Here is a 25,656-nt window from a genome sequence, read left to right on the forward strand (position 1 = left end):
AAGGGGACCGGCCGGTGAATGCATAAGTTATGGACCGGCTTTGAACGGGATTCGCGCTCGGCCGCACGGGGCGGACAGAGGAGCGAGTGCGAGAGAGGGACCCCTGAATTGCGGGAATCTAGGGCAACCGGAAGCGGTATTTTCGTGGCGCCGCTTTTCAAGCGGAGTGCGGACAGTACGAGATGGTGGATGGTACCTCGCTGGTCTTTCGAGTGACCGTCTTTTCAAGAGCTCGCCGATTGTCTCTCGTCTCGCGAATCACATTCGAGTGTGGCAATGCATAATGCAGCAATCGACGATGTTACAGAGATCGACGTCAATGATGCAGATCGCACGGATAAAGCTGGAAAAACATCATCGTCACGGATTCTCCGGATTACCGGATGTCTTGATTTTAACGACAATTTTTGCAGCTCGCTTAAAGCGAGTTTCTCTCGACTGAAATGTTCGTCGGCAAGATGTTTGCATCAATAATCTTGCGAGCTATTTTAGACTGAAATTATGTAGCTGTGTAGCTGCTGTGTTCCTCGAATATTGACATTTCTCCGCAGGATATTCCGTCACGAGGATTGCTTCCTTTCATGTGCGCCGTTTATAGTGATTCGTTGTTGTACGTTGTTGATGCCATTTATATATCCTTGCAGTTGGAATCGCATTATGCCACGTGTGTCATACAGTGATTTCTCCCTCTCGTGGTATCCGTAAAAAATCAATGCGAGGACAGTCTATGCGCAAATTAACATTACGCACGTAATCCAACGTCGACAACTGTTAAAAAGTAACCACTGCTTTTTCACAGTTCGAGATTGTCTGAATTACGTATGAAATAATAAATTACATCCTAGAACATGTGAATTTAATCTTTACTTCATACGTATTTGACACGTGGACTGTGTAAATGTAAATGCATGGCCAACATTAATGCGGTATCGTACTTGCCGAACGATATCACAAGGCTTTATGTAAAGTATACTTCGCATCACCATTAATTCCCTACCATGATTACCTCAACGTAATTCCTATGCACGTTTGTTACATATGACTAGTCGAGAAAAGCGCACGATATAATTTTGTAAAATTTGTTTGTCCAGTATTTTTCCTCGTTATGCGTTAGCATGTTACTTTCACGCATTCTGCGGATGAAGAAGAAACGATAATGTGTTTCAACGTCTCGCGCTACGTAATACACGATTTATGTTCCCTTTTGCGAGGCTGCAGAAGGCACACGGAACAGACGTCCCGCGCATTCGTCAAAAGACACGGGGTTTGACCTCGCGGGATCCATAATCATAGATCTCAGCATGGGCACGGTGGACACGGACAGACGCGCGCGTTGCACGCCGCGGATATTTTCGGATATCTTTATTGGCCGATGTTTATTATCTATTCGCCGCTCCTAATCCTTTTGATATTCCGCGTCGGCGGATAAACAGATTGGCCGATCATCGGGTACGCCCGGGTTGGCTACCGCGCGCTAATGTTAATATATTAATTCCTTTTGGCCGCGCCGCGCTGCTGGCCGATATCGTCTCGAATGTGAGAACGACTATCCAACGGCGTTCGAGCATTGAGCCCGTACTAGACTATGCATTGGAGATTGGAATTTCATCAATCGAGATGTAGCGGGTAACATTTTGATTGGTCAAATACCGCAATCTCCAGCTCGCAACTTCAATCTCCAACTCGTAGTCGTCTGATGCAGGCGTTACGCGCGTTTCACGATCGCGCGGGTTCACATCACAAAGGCGACTTTGTTCCCTTTTCAGCTCACGTCATCGGTTCCGCGAGCAATTGTGATAACGTGCAGTTAACTATGTAGGATCTCTGTGTCGGTTGCGCTGAGCAAACTCGCGCGACACGTACGACACACACGCGGCCATTGATTTCCCGTCGATCAATAGTTCGATCGCCGCGCAATAATCCTCCGAGAATTTCCGAGAAAGCGATTAAGATAATCGCGTCAGCGAGTGATAGGTCAGGAATACTGTCCCGGCAGTTCGGTCAGCTTCTCGCTAAACGAAAATAACGCATTCACCACTTCCCGCCGACCGAGTTGGCTTAGGATGCAGTTGGGAACTGATAATCGTTCATGCGAATAGATCGCATCGGGATTCCGATTCATGCATTCTGATTCGCGAGCGCGTAACGCAGACCTACAGAGTAGCCTAGATCATCAGGATCATCAGGAGTGCGCACAGCATGACTACCTAACTACTATCGTTCACACCACTCTGTAAACGCGTGTCCTTTTCGTCGGCCTGAAAACTACACGCGGCTTTCTCGTTCACTGTTTGCCGATGCGTTTTCCCGTTCTTTTGCGAACAAGCCTCCATATTCGTGCCAACTGACACGAATACCGAACAGTAGCGAGACAGTCAACCGCATTCGAATCACTCCGAAGCGCCGGCGAGCAGTCAGGAAATTGCGTGCAACCGCATCGTCGCAAATCTCTCGCGGTTAATATTCACAATCTGGAGTCTTCTGAGCATTCCGTTACCGGGACAGGTAGGCCGTGAGGAAGAGCAAAGGGCTTCTCTCCTTTTTTTCTTCGATGACGAACGTGGAATTCTCACGCGCACAGAACTGACAGAATGGAGAATGGCATGTTCCTGGCGGCGCATAAACACGCGATTAAGAATTGCTGTTTTGCAGCAATTTTATATCGGACTTAGAAAGATAGTATATTTTTCGTTGCATAAGCAGATTTATTTTTACGTACCGTCATTTTTACTAGCTGATAGAAGATATCTTTATCTGCGCACTCAATATTGTACGTTAAATATCTCATGACCTCTCGGTATAGAAATATATATATATATATATATGTATGTATATATAGTAATATAGAAATATATTCATACACATCGTTGCTATCCCTTCTCCAGCTTCTGCTTAATCAAAATAGGATGCTATTACCTCAGATTTATTTTGCTGAGTAAATAATCTTCAAGAGCTGGCGAGCGCATATGAGGATCTAGTCGAACACTTTCTTTCTTAACATTTCAGTCTGTGTGCTCGCGCACACTCGTACCAACGATACGTAAGTACGTCGATATGTAAGTGCGCGTTAATGGCATTAAAGCCCGATATTACGAGGCATATGACAGCGTGTACACCGGCGGGGGGCCAGCGTAGAAACTACGTTCCTCTTAACGGCTCAGGGCCCATTGGCGGATCGAAATAAGCCGCGACGATGAGCCGGCTGTCAGCGGGATTATTGTCCTCGGCTTCTTACGGTCGCCCGGGAGTTCTTTTCGCGACGATCGTGTGCGGCAAGGCAGTCGTGTGCGAGTGTCCCCGGGGACCGAGGGGAACGTCGAGACGCGTCCACAGTAACTCCCGTCAACTTTGAGGCGAGCGTGGAGGGCAATCTCGCATCGCTGTCTCCTTCGGTTTCATCTTGCTTTTCGCGACGTATTTTCTTCTTCTCTCGCCTCCTTCGACTCGAATTCGTCTCTTTCAGTGAAATAGAGAAAAAGAGGAAAAGAAAAAGAGAGAAGGAGATCCATCCTACTCACGTCATTCCCCTTTCTTTCCACAGGATCGCTCTATCTGCCCCACGTTCTCTTTGTCTCGATCGTCGGCATTCCCATCAACGGTCACCCCTCTCGAGAGAAGATCACCCAGCGACCCTACTGTCTCTTCATCGTCGTGGCAGTCGACAACCGCGACGTACTGTCACCGTGCCACATCGACACCTCGATGATCGGTTTATGCCACGACGTTATCGTTCGAGAGCGTCTTGTTCTTGTTCTTGTCGCGAGCATAGCATGTAATTTTTCTCATGGGTCCTCTTAACTCAGAGTGATCAAAAGTATCGTCGCGGCATAGAAATCGAGAACGACCTGTCCTACATTATTAATACCAATTTCAATCTTTCTTCAGAGAGATTAATGATGAGAGAACAGCGGACAGGAAAATATCTTTCCGCCTAAGCGTTAAAAGTTAACCAGCCAAGGATCGGAACAATACCAAGAGATACGCAGATACGTCTCTGTAACGTCAGTCGGAGAGTGATTAACTTCTAACAAGCCAAGCTTTGTGAGGCGGCCGTATAACCGCACTCACACTTCCGCTGGCTGATGATGGCGATATCGGAGTACTACAAGAAAGAAGACGGGAAACGAGGAGGCAACGGTGGAGGCAGAACGACCACGGGGGTTGGTTAGCACACAATACGCAGCTACGTACCTCCAGCCACCTTACCACGTGCTCGTCGTGCTCTCCGCGTCGGGATACGTACAATAAGCAGCTCCCCTCCTCGCGTATCCGTCGATTTTAATTAATTTTATATGTGCATCACGACTGCGCGTACGGGGGCTCAAGACATCGTTGTTCCCTTCGCCCTTCATTCCCTTTTTCGCGCGCTTCCCGTTCCAACTCGCTCCTTTCTTCCTCGAACGCTTGTTCCGCAGAGAAGCCCCGAGATCCCCGAGATGCTTGGACCACTTGAGAAACGAGAATAATGCGCGCGATGCACGTGTCACGGTGCCCCTCGTCCTCTTCTTTCCTCCCCTCGCAACCACAATCCTATTGTATAATAATTCCTCTTGTGTCAACCGCGCGCATTATGCGCGCGTGCGAGTGGATACGATCATGCAAGATCACACGAGGAAAGAATTCAACGAAGTCGTCACCGTTGAAAAGAGAAAAAAATCATTCCTGATTCCTTCGATAATCCGCAACCTCGCGTTTTGCAAGATCGGTCCACATGCGGCTTTCGCAAATGAATTTCGCGAGATCGCGCCGAACAATGTACTCGGAAACGCTGACAAATTACAGGCGGAACTTGTGCTCATGTGCCAATCGATATCCCATTTCTGGAAATAGATCCTGTGTATCTTTAATGCGAATCAATTAGATTCTCCAACGAGCAGCCTGCCGTCTGTCACGTGCGATATGCACAACCGTTCTCCTGCCGCATCGTTGTTGCATCTGCCACGTTGATCTCGCGAAAGGCAAAGCGCCTTTCTCGGAACCCGGAGATGACACGCGCAACGGAAGAGCCAGTTACTCCACGGCGATTAATAAAATCGCGGAGACATCCTTCTGCGGCCGCCCATTCCGAGATAACTGGAATTCTTCGCGATTCCTTTGTGCGGGAAGAATTATACGTCGCATTGTTGAATACTTTTAAGCGCGATTCCAGCGGAACGATCTTAAGCAGATGCGAGGTATACACACACATACTGATACGCAACGCGAGCGATATTGCAAGTCTAACCACGGGAATTAGCATGTTGCACAATAAGGATTTAATCATAGCGTTTGTATGTTTTTAATCATTATGTGCGGTCAAAAAACTAGCTCAATTAATATTCATCAATTTTTTCACTTGTCAATAATGTGCAAACGTCACATTGAAACTCTATCACCCGTGTGACGGTGATGTCGTTACGGAACGAGCTCGAGTGGTTTACATTAATCATTTATCTTTCAATTATTCATCATTGACAGAGATCGTCGTATACAAATCTCAAGAGTCAACCGTCGATTGACACGTATGGAGAGTCCCGAAGGAACGCTCGAAACGAAATTCCTCCGCTCGCGGTTCCCGTTCAGCGTTGCGTTAAAACGCGGCCGGCTTTGATGCCCATAACGTGCGCGTAATTTTTAACGTGACACCACGGAGCGCACCTCTCAGGATCGTTTGCCGTCGTAATGAAGGCAAAGCGAAACAACCCGCGGTTCCCCAGAGCGGGTAGTAAGCCGCACGCTCGCGTGCTCCGAAAAGGCTCGTTTACGCGAATGCGTGTATGTACCGTAAGCTAATATCGGCACCTTTGCGCCACGCTGCACATTCCACAGAATGAGGTATATAATACCTCATACATAAATACAGAAATAGATATATGCGATGATTATCTCTCACACGCGTAACAATAAAATGATGTCGCACGCGTGCTGCACCCATTTAAGGAATGATTCAGTCGACTGAGCCGTTCTTTATAGTCGACTGGAAGATGTTAAAAAACTCCATAAGCAGGTCGCGAAAGAAGTTTCAGGGGTGTTGCTCACCGCTCAATGTTTTGCGCGAAACGATTATCGGACACCGGTTTTAAAGTGTCCTGCGCTGTTCATCGAACACCTGGCGTGCCGAAATTCGGCTTCTGCGAGCAGTTGCATCGCGCGTTTATGCAACCGGTCGCTCGATGCGTACCCCACTCGTTCAAGATCGCGACGAGACAATGAAATGATGTCGCGCGCGCGAGCTTTGCGCGTGATGCGAGTGCGACCCGACGCCGCGTCCCTCTCGAGAGGAGAATGTTCGGGCGAGATGAGAAGATGAAGGAAGAGGAGGAGGAGGAGGTTAAAGAAAATGGAAGGAAATCGCGGTGATGGCACACAGGAATGTGGCAGCTGCGGGGCTCATTCACATTCGCTCGCGCGCGCGCGCGTGCACGCGGCTGAATTCTTACTACCGTTGCACCCGCGGCTACCCTCCCCTGACGTCTCTCCATTTCTCTCTCTTTCTCTCTCCCTCACGGGGTCGCCGTCCAAGTTACAAGTATAACCGCACTCAATGCCCCCGCCGAGTACCCACTTCCACTTCATTCTGTGCTCCTCCCGTGATCTCTCCGCGAGATATATCCAGAGTCAAATACCGCGGCCAAAATCTGCGCCCCTATTGTTACGCGCGCGGTCGCTCCGTTTCCGAAGTAGCTCGAAGCGGATCCGCTTCGTTGGATGATCTGAATCCTGAACCAGCAATCTCTGCCTGTTCTTGAAAATATTATAAATAGTCCTACGTTTTAAATTAATTAATATTTAAATTAAAGGAAAAATTATTTATTATTCGACCATTCTGGTTGGTTTATTCGAAAAAAGAGCACGACGTTTCGACCCTGATTCGGGCCCTTAGCAAGTGCACAATACAATAACAGTTATTTTTGGCTGAAAATAACTGAAAACTTTTCAAGGAGCACCTCAATGTGACAATAGTTCTACAGCGATCATCTATCGACTATCTATATCGATCTATGTCGATAGATGATCGCTGTAGAACTATTGTCACATTGAGGTGCTCCTTGAAAAGTTTTCAGTTATTTTCAGCCAAAAATAACTGTTATTGTATTGTGCACTTGATAAGGGCCGGAATCAGGCTCTTTTTTCGACTAAACCAGCCAGAATGGACGAATAATAAATAGTTTTCCCTTTGAGTAAAATTGTCTGGCGGAAGTAACGTATTCTTTGTGAATATTTAAATTAATTAATATTATGTTACGCTGTTCAATAGAGACCAATTCAACTTTTGACAGGAAAATGTTTGCTCTGAATTTTTAAATGAATAAAATTTTAACTTATTAGAGATGTCAATGGATGGGCCACAAAAAGTCGTTCATCCGTAATGCCAAATCTTCGATACATCTCCGGTGTTTCGCTGATTGCAAGACATGGTTAGTTAGGTGATCCTACGATGATCTACGCGAACCGGTTAATCAGACACCGCCACTTACCACTGGCGACAATATTCGCGGGCGCGCGTTACATCAGCGTCGATGGAGTATCCTCTCGAGGAGCTGTGTCTGCACGAGGCCGGCTCATAATGCAATCAGAATATCGCCCGTGGAAGAAGGAGAAGAAGATTAGAAGGCAACACTCACAGCGCGGTATTTACTTTGAACTATTCTCGGCACCGCGGCCGAAAACGCGCGTTATATCCGCTGCCGCGAGCAAAGTGCGTGCGCTTCGGACCTTACGCGCGCGTCTGCTCGCTGCGAGGGAGACCGATACCCTCGATAAGCGGATGCTGGTACAGCCGTGAAACCGAAAGAGCCAGACGAGTGAACGAGACTCGAGACGAGGATCACGCCGAGATCAACTGCGAACAATGCAATACCCGCGCGGGCGCGGGTCGAGAAATTACAATGAGAAGAGTCACGAGAGAGAAGGAGAGACAATCAGTCGTCGGTGACGACTGATCGCGAAAGAGACGAAACAGAAAAAGCTATCGGAGAGGCAGAGGAAGAAAAGCAGCGACGCGGACGTGCCCGCGAAAGAATACAATGGATACACTGTTGCGCGCTCGGTACTCTCGAACAATGCCAGCTCCCGGATTCAGTTAACAATCCGTGTCGCCAACGTGGGGGCCGCCGTTAGATAAGAGCGGCCGCGGAGGCGCGACGCTCTCCATCGTCTCGCGGATATTCATCGCAGCGTCCACGTACGTCCTCTCCTCGGCAGCGAGGGTTTCGCTTTCGCGGAACTGGAGAAGGGAACCTGATTCATTCCCGCGAATAATTATCTTCCTTCTCTAACAATGGTATTATCGGGGGCGAAGTGAGGGGAGGCTCAGGCTCGACTTTGCGAAGCGACCTCATCGTCGGCGTTAAAAATTCCGTCGCTCCGCCGCGGGAAATTAAGTGGCGATGTAGCGATGTCGTGATTGCTACTCCGCAAGCTGGGTGATTGTTGCTTCAGACGAGAACCCAACATTTTTTCCCACGTGGACCTCATCCGTCCGCGATGATCGCGTCAACACGTCGACGCGCTCGTTAAACCGCGAAGCGTCCGCGAAATTTCGCCGTACGCTTCGTTTGACAGTACGCAGATTTAATTAAGACGCGGCGTGGGGCTACCGATAGCGTGGGGACCCGACGCGCCCGGACAATGGGGCGCATTAACGAGAAAAATAATTACGAGAGATTTTTCTCCCGTCGCGGGAAATTAGATGAGGTCGAGTTGCTTAAGGAGAAGCGCGCAGAGGGCACAAGAGGGCCCGTAATGCCGTAGTCGAGTGATTCGGTCGCAGCCGCCACGTCCTTTCTGTTTGATGCATCCGTCCGATGATTGTTTCTTAATTAATATAACGCTCGTTAAAGGTAACTCGGTAAAGATACAATTGCACCAAATATCACGTACCAACGTATATTTGTCTGTGCATGGAGAGAACGATATGCGAAAGAGAGAAAGAGAGAGACAACTCAACAGAGTTCGAGAGATAGTGCCGTGCAAGTTTCTACAATAGTTTTCCTTCAGGTTTTTTTGATCTAAGATTGATCGTTTACGACACATGTATTTATATCAACTGATATATTATTTTCGCACTAATTAGCGATGAATTAATGCACGGCCACAACCGTCGCGACATTAATGCGAGTCTAATCAAGATGCAGGGCGGCTACCGACCATGACGATTACAGTCGTCGGGAATCGCTCAATGTGCAAATGGATTCACATTAACGAGATGCTGAAGCGTCTGACATTTATATTGATAATAATACTGATTGCGTGTGGACTATTATATGCGAGAGAGGCGTGAGTGTACACATACGTATGTACATGTGAGAGAGAGAGAGAGAGAGAGAGAGAAAGACGTTGTGCGTGGCAAACGTATCGGAGGATAAAACGAGTTACCCCTTGTTACGATCATTCAATCGGACGTTGAATAACGGGTCGGTTGGATCGCTGCAGTTACGGTTAAAAAATACGAAAACAGGTACTGCCGCCGCGTAATCGTATCGTCGATTTTTGGAGTGCAGTATTACTTCCGATATGCCGGCCGCTCACGAATACACGGCACGTATACGAAGCTGATTGAACGCGTTTTACACCGATGGTCCCCGATCAGCTATCGATACCTAGAACGCAACGCCGGTTTACACACAAGTGTCCCACCCGCTCCCTCCCTTCATCCCTGTCTCTCTCTCACTCACTCACTTTTTCAAGCTGTAATTCAATTTCATCCGATACCGAATGCGCGCTTTTGGCGCGAATAAACTCGATTGAAACCTTCAATTATTGCAGCACCGGCATTTTCAATTTTTACACTGGCCGCATATGAGTCTCCGGATCAACGTGGATGCTGTGTCATTCACTATGCATTCTCCCGGTTATGCGTAAACCCTTTAACAACATTGCATTTTTTTTCGAGATCGCAGGATCCGCATGGAAAGCGTATCGAGTACGTTCTGATTTCCAAAATATAATCCGAATTTTCAGATATTGTGTTACGTGTAATTTTGTCGTCTCAAAGGGATAAGTTAAAATAACGATAACAGCAAATGACAACATGGTAAATCCAAAGAGGGAAAAAGAAAGAGCGAGAGAGAGAGAGAGAAAAGAAAACGAGTTGTTGCGAGATCGCAAAATCAAAAGGATCGGGTAAAACGAGAGCAATGGATAAAAGAGAGGCCACGATTTGAGCGAGTCAGCGACTTGAGCATCGGTCGATGGATTTAATGATGTTAGCCGCAATTACGTGCATTAGTACATGGCGAGAAAACGCGAGCTCCAGAAGAGATATTTGATGTACAAATCTATGGGGGTTTGGAAAGGGAAACGCGGGGAACGATTGATGGAGAAATGCAGAGAGCACGAGTGAAACGGAGATGGAAAGAGTGAGCGGCGAGTGGTAGTGCGAGAAAATGGGGGCGGCAGATGAAGGAAGGAAGGAAGGAACAGGTATGAGAGATACGTTAATGGTTAACACGCTGTAACATCAAACAGCGGTGTGCGAGCAACTAACGAGAAGCTTCGAAAAAATATACAATATTTGCTAATAGTTGGAAATATTATAAATTCCCTAATCCCTATCTAAAATAAATATATTTTATAAAATATATTATATATATTTTATTTATAATAAATCATATTTTTAATCATAATGTATATAAGCCAAATGAAATATGTAATGTAATATAAGCCAAACAAGTTCGATATGACACTTAAAAAAGATAGTAATAAATGTATCTTCTTCCTTTTTTGGCATTTTATTTCGTTCTTCATTATTTCCAGTCAATTATATTCTCGTATAATTTGCTACTCGTATATTCCGCCGAGTGTCGAGGGGATTTTCCTCGAGTACAATAAGCGCGTTCTACCTGTCCGCGCCGGGATGAATAGGCTCGCAAATTGCAAGCTTGCTTACGGGGGTGCACAAACGTCCGAAGCCGGCCTTGAAGCGCGACGTGACGCCGTGTCAGGTAATGTCGAAGTGTGCAAAGTCACGCGTCGTTGCACCACGATCAAACGGCAAACACCGTCGGCCTGCCGCTCGAGTGCGGTAATTCTTTGATCGCTTGAAAAGATACACCGGTCGGGCTGTCGCAGCAGCAACAGCAGCAACGAGGTCTCCCGCTCAACGGCGATGACGACGACGACGACGACCCCTGAACGTGGGTGGAACGACCGAACGGAAGGAAGATGGGTGTTCGCGCGCGGATGCGTCCGCAAGTCGATGTTCCTCGCTTGTAAAAGAGGGGTGCAGGGTGCGTGGAAATGCCACCGCGTTCGTTTAGCTGGTTTAACGGCAAACCGAATCGCGCTCTGCAGAAATCGCTGCGATGACGCGGCACGCTGATAATGCACACTTTGCGGGGGCTTCGTTAGTGAAAGCAGAGTGGATCAACCGGAGTGAGTCAGACGTAGGTAAAGATAGATAGAAGACAGAAGTGATGGGGGTTGAGGGTGATCGGTTGAATCGCCGCGCGAGGAAAAAGAAGTGTCGCGAATCCTTCTCATTTCTCGTAAATATAATATTTGTCGTATCGATATCTATCGATATATGTACATATATCGTAAATATGTCACTAGTCGACTTCTCATTGGTAACATCCTGTTTAAAAGCATTTTCCATGACGTTTTTCAAATGCGCTGCAGTTTTTTGCAGGTATGCCGTACTATTACAGCGACGCTTTATTTCATCAGCGAGTCGAATCGCTTTTTATGGAGCGCGACATTTTCGAAGCAACAATCGCCTTTCTCTCCGTATAATCGATTCGAAATAAAACGGTGTCGCGTGTGTGGTATTTTATTAATCCCTCGGCAAGCTACGACTTTATTTTGTCTTAACGCGATATGTAATGAGGTACATAATGAAATGCGAGCTAATCAGCCCGTTAAAATTCCGTTACCGTCTGTAACCGCTGATTACGGGTAGCGCAGATGGCCTGCGCTCTGTAATTATCGCGTAATCACAACTAGCTAACGGTTTTGTCATCGATTTTCTTGTTTTTGCGCATGCACACACTCGCACACATCCCTACGTATATATTCCGATTGCAATGGCCGCTACATCATGCGATTCCCTTTGTAGCTGCGAGCGAGCGAGGTGAACTCGCGCGCGAAAAGAGGAAGAAAGGAAATAGGAGAAAAAGGAGAATTCAGTCAGACGCGCTCGAAGATGCGTGCATGTGGCGGTAACAACAACGCGCGTTACGCAATATGCAGGGCACGCTTTTGTTCGCCGACACGGAACGTCCTCCGCGCCGGCCTTCGCGGGGTGGTTGGTACCCCGCGTGCGTGCGCGTTTCTACGCGCGTCCTGATATGTCCATGTATCCGTGTACCGCGCGTTACCCCGCTTCGTGGTCGATACGGATTTCACGAGCGGACGATGTGCGCTCCGGAGGGCGGACGCTCGGATGCGTTTGATACAATATATAAGCGGCGGGAGGTGCGTCGCGGGACGGCGGGTGCAGCAGGGCGGCTGACAGGAGACGAGGGGGCGAGAGAGACCGGGCGGAAGCCGATGGCGCGCGGGAGGTCACAAAGTAGCATTCTATTGACAGAAAGCCCGGCGCGCACTCTCTCGGGTCCGCCGGTGATTATACTTGGTGATCATATCGCTCGCGTATTGACAAACAGCGGTATACAGAGAGAGAGAATCATCCCCCCTCGGGGGTCAATTCTCTCTTATTTCCACTGCCCGCAACCGTTGTGTCTCCTGTGCCTCTCTCATTCTCTCTGTATTTTTTTCTTTCTCCCTCCCTCTCTCTCTCTTTCTATTTACTTCCCGCGCTTTATCTCTCGTCATCCCCTTCGGCTATCTCGCCGCAATCCCCGCAATCCCCGTCCGCCAAACGGGAGGCTCGCGGGGGTGGCCGTGCCTGCGGTCGCGTCTCGTGCACCGGTGCACACACAGCCCGCCCACCGGCGGCCCACAATGCACTGCTAATTCCCATAAAGCGCCGACCGATACGCAAATGGACAAACGGACGTGGACGCGCACACAGAGAACGCGGCGTGGCGGCGGCGGCGCGCGCGCTTCACCCCGGTCGTCCCTGGATGCGCGATGACCCCCCTGTACGGATGTACGGTTTCGCTCCGCCTTTGTGGACCATGTTGTCGCGCGTAATAACGATATTGTCGTGCGGAAATACACGTGTGTAAGCGTGTAAAACACACACATGTGAATGTATCTCGTGATACAATCTAATATCATATAACATGTGTTGATACAACGAGTCGGCGCAAATATTGTTGCACGTTGAGACGCATAGTTTCTCGGCGGTGAGTCCTATATTTGCTGACTGTTGCATTTGCATAATTTTTTTACCGATCGATCGGTCGGAATGAATGAATTTAGCAAACTAGTTGCTCCGCGACAGACCTGCTTAGCAGTGCACGTAAGCCAATAATTAAAAGCGCCGATCAGCATTTACATAATCATATATTTATTCGAATGTTTCGAATACAATTATGTCATTATGCATCTCACGGCCGTGAGATATTTTTCCTTTTCATCGGTACGGTTACTGCTGCATGTTTTCTGTCGCTCAGTTTTCTTGGGTAGTTTCTAGAAGCGTGCCTCATTGCCAGGCATGCATACAGCGAAGGTAACTCGTTTAAAACGTGCTTTTATTGGCGTGTAATGTAAACCGGTGCAGCAAGATGAGAGTGAAGCGGACTAACAAAATTTTGCAAAAGAGCAGAACGCATCGTTGAGTAGATCCGCGACAAATTCGTCCCGATAACCGAATAATCGAAAAATCAGATTTCCTCTGCCTTATCCTCCCCCCTCGGAATTTATCTGAAATCGTGCACAAAGATTTTCGCGCGCGGTCGGTGCGCGCGTTTCATCGGTAATACGCTGTGACCGTAATTCTCATTAAACTGTATAAAAGTAGCACAGTGAAACGTGTTAATGCACTAATTTCACGCGCGGCTGCGTCGCGCGTTCGGCGGGCTAGTAATTTACGGGGAACGAAAATTTATTTCAGAGAAATACATATATGATAAATACATATGCATACGCGTCCGCGGCAAAGAGATCATTTTTGCTCCTCGCGTACGCTCGCGGGTTCTCATTCGTCGAGGAGAACGCCTGCGAATATACTCGTCGCGAGTACACCCTTTGACCAAGCGAAACGAGAGTTCCTCAGACTATTGTATCCGATCGCGAGGATAGGTTTTACGCAGAAGAAGCATACGTTCATCGTCGTTCACTATCTTCCCTAGTATCCCATTCCTGAAAATCCCGTTCTGTTGATGAACAACGATCGACAACACGTATGGCGAACGCGCCATCGTTTCGTTGTCGATGTCGCCCCCGGCAGAAAGGGGAAAGGGTATGTGCGGGGGAGGAAATCCACGGTATGCGGCAGCAAGTCGACCCGTGGTCGAACTACTGGGCGTGACGCCGTATATCCCTGCTGTAGCTGCAGGTGCAGCAACCGAACGTGTGCAGGTAGGACCGTGAAAGCGCTTCAGGATAGAGGGGAAGGCGATCATCGCCGCCCACGCGCGATCGGCTTGCTCGTGTTCGCCGGGAAAGACGGCAACCAGGCCGGTAGTGCGTGGAATAAAGAGAGAAAAAGAGAGGGGAAAAGAAATGAGGAGAAAGAGAAAGAGGCACGAAAAGGTGGAAGAGAAAGATCGCACGAAGGTGGGAGACTAGAGAGCGAGGAGAGCGAGGAGGCGAGGGCGCGCGGTCTCTGTCGCTGGCTATGCGATCGCGCACACCTGTGCCAACGCAGCATGGCACGGCGTCGTATAACAGGTGGAAAGGAAACAGAGAGAGGAAGAGAGGGAGAGAGAGAGGGAAGAAGAGAGATAGAGAAAGAGAGACAGATAGAAGGAGAGAGAGAGAAAGAGAGAGAGAGGTCTATACATTGAGGGAAGACAGGGAGAAATACAAGAGAGAGAGGGAGAAGGAGAGACGACCTCTCCCCACTCAACCCCGAGTCTGCCAACTCGAACATTACTATACGCCCTCCGCGACCCAAGAGGAGGAGAACAGCGAGACTACCGCCTTCCTCCTACGTTTTCTCTGGTATCTCCCCCCTCTCTCTCTCTCTCTCTGTGTCTCTCTCTCTCGTTCTCTCTTTGGCTCTCTGTCTTTCGCGACGCCTTTTTACTTCACCTATCTCTTTCTCACGTGCTCGTTCCTAAGTTTATCTTCCTTTTCTTTCCCCCCCTGACCGATCTTCCGCTTTCTCTGTTTCTTCCTTTCCCCCTCCTCCCCTCAATTTTCCTCCAGTCCGCCACGACTCCGCTGCACTTCCGCTTTAACGTCAACCGACTATGACGGGGCGCCCGGCGCGCAAACGCCGCCGACAAAACGCGTTTTCATTCTGCGCCGATGAAATGGCGGACGGGAGGACTGTTCTCCACCCTGGTAAACTTCATCTGAAAACGTCCCTGCAAAGATGGATTTGTCTCGCGCTCGTGTGAAAGAGCTTTTCGCGAACTGGATATCTGTCTATGCTGAATGATCGAAAAAATATGACCTGATAACGTGATGATCAATTATCAGGCGTATTGCTGGTTTTTCAAGCATAGTAAATTCGCTATGCAATGGAGAACTGGTAGATCCACCCGCAAAACTACGCTTAGAGTGCCCGAAAATTGTCTCTTTATCTTAGCAGACGTCATACAACTCGTCGTACGACAATTAATCAAAAATCTTTTCTGGAGCAATTTATTAATTAAGAAGAAGAGAGAAAGATTCCATTGTTATTCATTTTAGAAAGTTAGGATTTGCCTATAAAAGCATTATAGTCAGATCATAATTAAAAGAGCGGAGCATTTCTACGAGTGAACGTTTATCTAAAAAGCTACACACGCACCAGAGAAACTTCCTCATCCACGTATCTTTTCATGTCTTACGGCTGCATCATTGCTCGGACGGAGCAACGGGGTAATTGAAAACGTGTCAACGACTCATCCATCGTTCTCTTTCCTCGCCGGTATGAATAGCGGCAGATCGCCCGCGGAAACTTCCCGGTGGGATGTCTTGGGATTGTTGTTTACGCCACAGAGCATTTATCGTTACCCCGCTACCGAATCCATGTATTTCACATGTTCAGGTATGCGGACCTCCGGCTGCTGGCCGCGCGCACGCATGTGACGGATATCTGCTCGAACGCGCTCGTAGAATTCCGCCAGCGGGCGAATTTAGCGGGACATCGGGGAAGAAGAAACATCGCATTTCCACAGCACGTAAATGACTGGCATAATAACGGTAATACACGTCGGGGCATTATCTGCACGCGCTCGCATTTTTGCGGGCAGACAGGTTCCTCCGGTCTCCCGCGATTCCTGCGCGCTGTAGCTGTGGCTGCGGCGACGGCATTGCGCTTCACCGCAGCTCCACGCGATGACCTGCGCGGAATCATCGAGTCATCGTCGCCGGGACGGGACGGTTGGCGATGCTAATCTCTGTCGGCTATCGGATCCGATATGCGGAATCGCGAGTCTAATGCGACCCCCATTGTGCCCGGGACGCGTTCGCGCTCGATGACGACGACGGCGCCGGGTCGCCAATCGCGCCCTGGCGTGATGAAGCCGCATCAGACGTGTACTGTTACTCGCGGAGGTGCAACGGACTCGCTATTAGTACGGTAATACGGAGAGAAATAGAGAGAGAGAGAGAGAGAGAGAGAGAGAGAAAGAGAGAGAGAGAGAGAGAGAGAGAGACAGATATGCATTGCATTGTCGGGAACATTGTTGCCCTCCTGTGAGCGCAGGAACATGAGCTCGCGGCATTCCGATGGATGGCACGGGGAATAGGAACGCGCGCGGAATTTTTCAGCCGTTCGCGGAAAGACACCGCCGCGAACATTATGAATTATTCTACGATCCTGCTGGAGGAGACGCCGCCGGTCGCGCGGCGTGCCTCGCTTTATCACGGTGCCTCCTCTCTCAAACGGATACGCATCAGACTGGTCGTAACGGCATACCGATCGTTGTCCTCGTAGTCGTGGTCGCCGCGGAGACTTCTCTCGAGCTTCTCATTTTTTTTCTCGGAACTATTCGCGACCGCGATCCGATCGCGCGTTAATTAGAATTCCACGTTAATCGATGCACTTTCTCTCGTCGATCAGCATGCACCATTTATAAATCGGCGCACCGCGCTCGATCTCGATCTCCGCCATCTCCGTTCTCCGTTTCGTCACCGTTGCGGTCGCGCGACACGCGTTTCGCTTTTCTTTTTTCCATTCATTGTAAAGGGTATTCCGTATGCGCGTATCGTGCGATCGGACACGTTGACCGGTTCATGCACCTGTTTCTCTCACAATGGGGAAATCCTATCTGATGTAATATACATGCATCGCGGCAACAAACTTTAACGTTCGAGTCCCCTGATTTCCCCTCGTCGAGTGCGATAAATCGATATTCCGCGATAAATCGATATGCTCGATGTCTCAGACTCTCTGGTTTTATTTGTCATTTTTTAATAATTGCGTCATTCGTTTCGTAATTTACTGTCTGATGATAATTCTTCCATTACTTGCAACTCAAGATCTATTTCGATGCTCTGATTTTATTAATATTAAATCGTGTTGATAAAAAGATGAATAGAAATGACGCTGAGACATCCAGGATATTTATCATTCATCACGATATAATTCAATGTCTGCGAATGCCTTACAATATGCGCAGTACAAGTACTCACCTTCGGCTGATCCTGCTGTTGCAACAATTGCTCCCTGATCAGCTGTAGCTGTAGAATCATTTCCGACACCCGGCGCTCCTTCTCGGCCACGCTCTCGCCGCAGAGGACCCTGTGAAGGGCCGCCACGCCGTCCTGCTGCACTTGCGCCTCCGTGTTTGATATCCTTCCGGCATCCGGGGACGAGAGCGCCACGTTATTCGCCACGGTGGTTGCGCCTCCACTGCAACACACGATTAAATCACTTAAATCACTTAAAGTCAATTTCATTCTATCACACTAGAAGGGAGAGAGAAAGATGGTAGAGAAACACGATTGTCGCAGGCACTTTAAAATTGAATCCTATAACCGTACACAAGTACAATCTATCGTAAATAATAAATTATTATGCAATATTTATTGTCGATAATCATTACCGACGCTTTTGAATTAGTAATAAATGAAAGAAGAAAAGTCGGATGAGAGGTGAGAGATCGTGCACGGCCAGGAATATCCGTCGACGCAAAGACGTTCCCGAGGCTGCCGAGCGAGAAAGAAGAAGACACTCTCCAGGGCATTAGGTTGTCACGGATGGCAGCGGTCGCTGCTGCGCGATGCTGGAAGCCAGGTGAATAATAGATGGGTCGCGGCCGCGCAATCACGACGGGGCGAGTGTTTGCGTCCGTGATGGGGTACCCCCCTGGTTGCCATTAACCCACCCCCGCCGTTCCCTCACCCGAATCCCGGCCCTCGAGCGCCCGGCCGGAACCGGCCCGGAGCCTGTGCGCCTTTATGCCAGGGAAAATGGACCGCGAATAAGTGATACAGGTCCATTGTGCCGTGCCGTGGAACCGCCAGGCAGACAAAGTCCGCGCTGCCGAGAACAAGACGAGGGTGACACGACGCTGACAACGAGAAAGCCCGCGCTATGCAGAAATCTAGAGCAACGTCAGCCGGCGGGCTTCAGCAGGGTTTGTCGTGGCGTTACAGGGTCAATGATTGAAGCTACGTTATATGAATGGCACGCGAGCAGCAACGAGAGATAGAGTTCTAATATTGTAAAAGAATATTGCATAATGCTCAGCACGACAGCGTAATTTTATATATGATAATATATATAATTTATTATACAAATCGTGTAGGTGGAAAAGAACGAGAAAGAAAAAGATGAATAAATAAAATATGTGTCTACATATTTATTTATATACGTAACGTGCTTTCAAGCTTCGTTCGACGAGAGAGAAAGAGAGAGAGAGGAAGAGATTCATCTCGTTACACATCAGAACAGAAAAAAGTGTATAAAATATTAAATTAAACGTTTACTCTTTAGTTTAATTTGAGGAGCATTCGTTGGAGCCAGACGGCCCGTGATATTTGAATACTCCCCGAGCATTTAAGCCTATCCCGTTCAGTCGACAGCCAACGAAAGCGCACATCCGGCTTCGCGAAAGGCCTTAATTCCACTCGGATTTTCTCTAGCTCGATAATGACCCGGCGACAGATTTCGTTCACGCTTACCGGCTACAGGGAAATAAAAAGCAGCTGCCCCTGTTATTATTGTCGCAAGCTGCATAAGGCATTTGTGGGGGGCTTCGTTTCATGAGCAAGCCAAGATAAATGGCCGCCTCGTCTCTTTTGTGCTGCTTCCTACGTGTATGCTTGTATCATAAATTGAATCACACAGATCAGATAAAGTCACTAAGAGAGTAAAAAGATTTTTGCAGCCTGTACTGACCTAGAACTCGCGGGATTTTTATGCAGTTTACAGTGACACTTTATCAAAAACATTTAATTATTACATTAAAAATAATAATCAATAATTAGATACGTGTGACGCAAGTTCACGCACGAATCGTACATTTCTATTGCGAGATAAGAAACAATTAGCTACATATATTATAATCCTATTACTGAGATGACTGCGTAGTAAGGATGCTGTTACTCTTTCAATTTTTTGTGGAAATGTTAATTTACAATTCGATTGGTAGCAATTAATTGAAGAGAGATATACATGTATGATAAATGCAATGCATAGACACACACATTCCGGTTAATATTTTCAAAAAGGCAGCATATTTCCAAATAGACTCAAACATAATTTATCATTAATGAAAGAGAGAGAGAGAGAGAGAAACGGCTCCGCGTTTTCGCGTCGGTTTTACTCGTCCTCGGTGAATTACGCGTACGAACAAATGTCGAAAGTGCCGACTTCAACGACTCCGATCGTCTCGGTGCGTTAATGCACCGTCGCGATCGTGATTAACGCGTCTTTTGGAGTATTATTGACCAGCCGGTCTCACCTGTCGAGACGCCTTTCGCACTCCGATCCGCGTGTTTCGCAGGATCACCTCGTTCAACGTTCGTTGGACATCGAGAAGCGTCGACAACACAGCGGCAGAACGTCAAAGTGATCGAAAGAGAGATCGTCGGTTTTGCAACACGGCTACAATACTCATCGGTTCTTTCGGGTACGTACGGGTCCTACATGGCTACCCGCAAGGACGCGCATTTCGTAGTCTGCAACTTCACGTCGCTCGAAAACGCGAACGCGAGTCCGAATAATCATCTCGATATTGTAATATCGATATAATCGATATAATAATTCACACGACAATCGCTGCATTGTGATTTGGTCCAGTGATCGGCGGCGGGTAACACAACCTCGCGTCTTCGTCGAATTTGGAGAATCCGAACGAACAAAACGGAGCCATCAGAAAAAATTGTCGTCCGCTTTTTTCGCGAGACCTCGTCAAGGTGTGTACGGGTTCGCCGCAAGTGTCGCCAAAGACGCGCCTGCATTATCAGTCATTCGGAAACGCGGACAGGTGCGGAATTTCGACAACGGATCGCCTCGAGGCGAATCTATGAATGAATGCTGGAGTAATCAAGAGGAGTCGTCCATTTTGGTTATCCGCGCGCCTTACGCTCGGTATGCACGGGTCCGTCATGACTGCCGCCAAGGACAATCGATATTTTCGCGTCGCGGAGTGCCGAAATGTGAATCTCGCGATCGTTTTAAGTCGGCGAATCGGTCTAGTCGCGATTACGCGGGTGTTATGTGTTAATATTGGAGCAGCGCATTCGCGAGTGATATTAATGTGCATTATGTCTCGCCTGTCGGGCATTATTCGGGAGTGCAAGTGTGAGTGTGCAGTCCAGTGTATCGATGAGGACAAAGGAGCTTCCAGGAAGAGAAGGAGAGAGAACGAGTGACAACCAGCTGCTGATTTTCTACGACCGGTGAGTCATTTTCGTGAGCTTTTTCGTATTATTCCCTCCGATCCTACAACCGAAACACACGACGAATGAGACTTGCGTGCTCGAGCAATTTGAAGCGAAGATAAAAAGATAGAAGATGACTTCCTAGAATTTAGGCGCGAGAAAGGACCGTGATGGTGACCCATACGCGTGAAGTTAGCAGCGTCGAGTAACTGCGCTTGAAACAACAATTAATGGCGTCTTAAATTAGGAAAGAATGCTTTTTTCTTACCGAAAAAAATGAGCGATAATTTTGTTTACGACCCTACGCTATTTCGCGCCCATCGCGAGTTACATTAAATTATTGAAAGTTTTGATGCGCACCTCCGTTATTTTTGTAACCTTTATTTGCAGCAAAGTAGAAGCATTTAGCGAGCGAGCTATCAAACACGAGACTTCAAGTGAGCTCAAACGCGCACGTACATACACTTAATGTGCCGTGCTTTTGAATTTCGATATCGAAAGAATTCATGCCACGCGTTTTCCAGCAACATCGCTCGCCCGTGCTCGAATAACGTTACGCCATTAAGCCGATCGTCGAGCACGGTTCTTTTTCTCTCTGCTCGACGTCGTTAATCCGTCCGTCACCAAACCCCATCGCGCGCCAGAGATGTTCTCTCGCTCTCTCTCTTTTTTTTTACGTATCGGAGTTATCGCCGGTCCATATAATACCACGGTTACTCGCGCGGCTTTTTATCCGATATCGACTATCTTTAGAATAGCCGAGAGCTAATGCGTGTGCACGCCTGATATTTTCGTCCATCCTACAACTCTACTCGCTCGTCACTCGCTAGTACACAAGTATATTAGTGCCGAATGCCGTCTCTGCGCCCGTAATAATACGATTCGCACGTGATACGTCAGTGGTGCATATATGCCACGTGCGGATCGCGAGCGACACTTTATGTAACAATGTTATTGGGTACCAGTTGTCTGCACACCCGACGCTCGCGCGCGAATTTTAGAACGGCCTCGGACCCTTCGGTCTCTCACCTCTCACCTACCGCCGCCAGAACTGTAAGTATAAAGTTGATACATATGTTCTTAATTCATGAAATATAAATTGATAACAATCGGAGGTTGGTCGTGAACAGTAAAAATGATAAATCGGGAATCAGTTATATTCTATATATTGAATAAATGTTGCCTCTTCGGCTTCAGGTTGTGCGTCAAGTAAACAATTAAGTGTGCCACACTGTTGCATTATACTTTATTAGGAACGTATTACGCTATTATGCGACCGTTATGTGATCGTATCGCGACAACAACGTCGTGCACGCCGCGTGCCGTTGTATTTTCGAAGCGAGTCCGCGTTACTTGGACTTGAGCGCGCTCCAAAAAGAGGACGAACGTCAAGCGTAAGTACAAGTTGTACTGTTGGCTGAATTTTTGAAGAATCTTGGCCGGCTGTCGGCCCGATGTGGGCCGCAACGGGCTGGTACAGTTCTACGCTGCCAAGTTCACTCGTTCGCTCTCTCAATGACTCCGCCGCGAAAACGTAAAACTTTTGCAGCGTTGCACCGTCTGTAAGACACTTTTTGCGGCAGATTCTGTTACCCCGTATTGTCGCAAGTATTGTCGTGCAATGTAATCTCGCCAGATGTTGTCCGGCACGAATCGCTTGGATGATGCTTGCGGATTTACTTCTCGCGCGAGTTACAACAGAGTCCAAAGAACAAAAAAAATAAATAATATGCGATTAATATGATGTATTGGATTGCGATTGGAATCGATCGCGAAACGAAAAACTGTGATTTTTCTAATGGCTGGCTAGTCGTGACGTGTATAAAGATCGCAATTAGTGACACGCGTTCAGACGGGTTTAATGGCGATATTAATGGCATACGATTTTGCATACATTGTACGCGTGCGATTTGTCGGAAGAGAGGAAAAATACTTTGCTGTATCATAAATGTTTCGTCGTAGTCATTATCATTATTGTGGTAATCGACACGAATGAATTCATTGACAAACCTTATTATCTGCGAGTAAAGCGATTATTACAATGCGATATAGGTCCGTTTGTGTCGCAACATGTCGCAAAGATTTCCTTGATTCTCTCTCTCTCTCTCTCTCTCTCTCTCTTTACAATATCCCTCAATTAGCACGATTTAGGAATTGCGGAATCACGACAAAAATAAATGTGCACCGATAAAAACTGTATGGAGAACAGTAATCGATGCAGATCGTTAATTACGAGAGATCGACAAGCTTTCGTTCGATCATTTCATAACCAGATTTTTCGCAACTCGAGTGCAGAAAAAGAGATTATTAAGAACGTAGATATAAATTGCGAAATTCTTAACGGACTTTGGAAAACTATGGTGCGAAATTAAATAAAAGATAAGTTACCGGTCGATTGCAAAACCGGTCATTTTAAAATGTACAAGAAAACCAGAAACTTGCTTTCCTACATTTTCCACTCGATCGCTGAACTACGTTTTATCGCGACCGCTGGTTCTTGTTCTCGAGTCGCTGGTCATTGTCAACTGAGTGTATGGTAATAGAGATCAATTTCAAGAGGCCGTGCTAAGCTGGCCTTATGGTTTCGAGACAATAGTCCCTTTTAGGCTCCGCCCGATCGTTAGTCGCGCGTTACCGTATCCGAGATACCAGGCCTTAAGAATGTGAAGCAAAAAACGACACAGTGGTCTTTTCTTTCAGAAAACAAAATTATGACCTGCCGACTTGATTTCCGGTGATAACATCGCTCGGTGAAGAATGTAAAACGTCACGTTGTAAGCTTTCGAGCACTAATAATTTCACAAACTACATCAACGGATTTCCTTCGAAGAATCTGTCTCTTTTAACGAAACTACATAGTCTCCCTTTATAAATTTATTTTTCCATCATTAAAAATATGTGAGAATTTTACAGACAATTTTAATACCGTATGATCTCCGCGGGATTTTGTTATTATCGTCAAAGTGATAGTTTTGCAGCTAGCGAATTTTTATCGCAATTCTGAACGATAATAATCGTGTCGAGTCGACTGATCAATAAAGAACGATCCGCCGAGAGATTTGCAATTAGCTTCTCGTTATAAAATCGAGATTAAATTCAAATAAGTAGTCGCGCACGCTTTCATTACGCGGGGTGGGTGACAAATAAACCGTAGCAGCAAGAACCGTCGTGCCGTTCGCAACGAAATTGCAAAAAGCCATATCTGCCTCTGAGAAACCTCTATCTCTCTCTCTCTATTATATTAGATTAATCAGTTATATAAAGCGGGAGAGCCACATGATAACCTCGGCGACACGGTGGCGCATTATGAGGCAGATATTGCAACAGTGTAGTGCACTGTATTACAATGTCGATCGGTCGCGGAATAATTAACATAGCACAGCCAGTTACGTAAGAGCTGCTTATCGAGACATGCCGCTAATCCGGATTACACTAATCGTCGCGAACTCGAAACGATCGCGAAAATGGAAAGAGATTCTCACCGAGCGAGCTATCCTCATTTCCCGTCATATCGCCATTCAGAGGATATTTCCTGGACGCGTTAACGGCAGCCGGGCCGATATCAAACGGAAGGGAGTCCCGAAATCACTGAGAGCCCCGGTGCGATAACAGTAACGAGATTCTCAAAAGAAACAAATTGCGTGATCCTCAGATTATAGTATCGAAATATAGTATCGAATTTCTTTCCTCTTCTCTTGTAAGAGTGAGCTAATTACTGTCCGAATGCATTAGTTTCAGCGAATATAACGGGGAAACCGAAGACTTTATCTCTGCTTGAATGCTTGCTTGAAAGTCTGCTTGAATTATTTTCTTGAATCCCGTTCGAGCAATTTAAGACCGCGCGAAATATGAAAGATCCCATTAAACAGTCGTATTTGTCCGCATCTCTTGAACCCTCCACCTCAGCACTTGATATCACCTGGACTAACCTATGCGCATTGTGGCCAGTCGGCGTGGAGGAGAGCGGCGGTGACGTCCGCCTGGTATTAATGGTGGTGGTGGTGTTGGTGGTGGTAGTAGTAGTGGTGTCGTCCTGGATCGACAGGGACTCGCTATTCATCTTGCACGTCAGCCTTTTCAGAACGTCGTCCATGGACCTCTTGCTACCGGCAGCGGCGGTGCCGCTGCCGTTGTTGTTGTTGTTTTGCGTTACGGTGTTGTTGTTGTTGTTGTGATGGGGATGATGGGAGTAGTAGGTGTCGACAGAGAGGAGGGTGGGCGGCGAGCCGCACTCCGAGGAACTCGCCGGTTCCACTACGCCGCCCGACGACGACGACGTATTCGTGTGGTGATGGTGATGGTGATGGTGATGGTGGTGATGGTGATGAGGATGATACGGGGTGAGGGTCTCCTGGCTGGACAGGTACAGCAACCTCTGTCGCTTGGCGGTCCGCAGGGAATTCAACGAGGGTGACGGCGAGTCGCGCAGATCCGGCTCGCTGGTCGTCGCCGGCGAGGAACAGCCGGACGACTCGCACTCGCCGCCTCGCTGATGCGAGTAGCACTCCTCGATGTCGACGGGGGTGGCGGCGCCCTCCTCACCGACGACGACGACGGCAGCCTCGCCCGCACCGGGACCGGCCACCGGCGAGGTAGTGTCTTCCTCCTCCTCGTTGGCCCCTGCCACTGTACCCGCACCGCCCCCGCCCTCCGATAGCTTCGTTGGTGGCGACTTCCTCTTTGAGGACATCCTCAGTCTGCAACACAAGCGTAACGAGATCCTGAGCTCAGTTGTTCTGGGTTTGTTTCGGTATCATTTTTCTTTTTTATTTCTCTTTGCGTTAATTCGTCCATCGCTAATTTGGGGGTGGTATACGGAGGAGCAAGGGCGGGGGAGGA

The 25,656-nt window shown here is 47.9% G+C and overlaps 1 protein-coding gene across 1 annotated transcript in view; it reads right to left on the reverse strand.

Moving 5' to 3' along the window:
• The window catches only part of LOC105287028 (transcription factor SOX-5), a 41,706-nt gene that overhangs the window by 11,301 nt on the left and 4,749 nt on the right, over positions 1-25,656 (reverse strand). The window contains exons 2-3 of the mRNA XM_026969590.1: positions 24,747-25,514; positions 17,620-17,839 (exon numbers count right to left, since the gene is read on the reverse strand). Coding sequence (XP_026825391.1) covers positions 17,620-17,839; positions 24,747-25,514 — 988 coding nt within the window. The remainder of the gene's footprint in view (positions 1-17,619; positions 17,840-24,746; positions 25,515-25,656) is intronic.

Source organism: Ooceraea biroi, chromosome 5 (genome assembly GCF_003672135.1).
Source record: "Ooceraea biroi isolate clonal line C1 chromosome 5, Obir_v5.4, whole genome shotgun sequence".
Classification (NCBI taxonomy): Eukaryota; Metazoa; Arthropoda; class Insecta; order Hymenoptera; family Formicidae; genus Ooceraea; species Ooceraea biroi.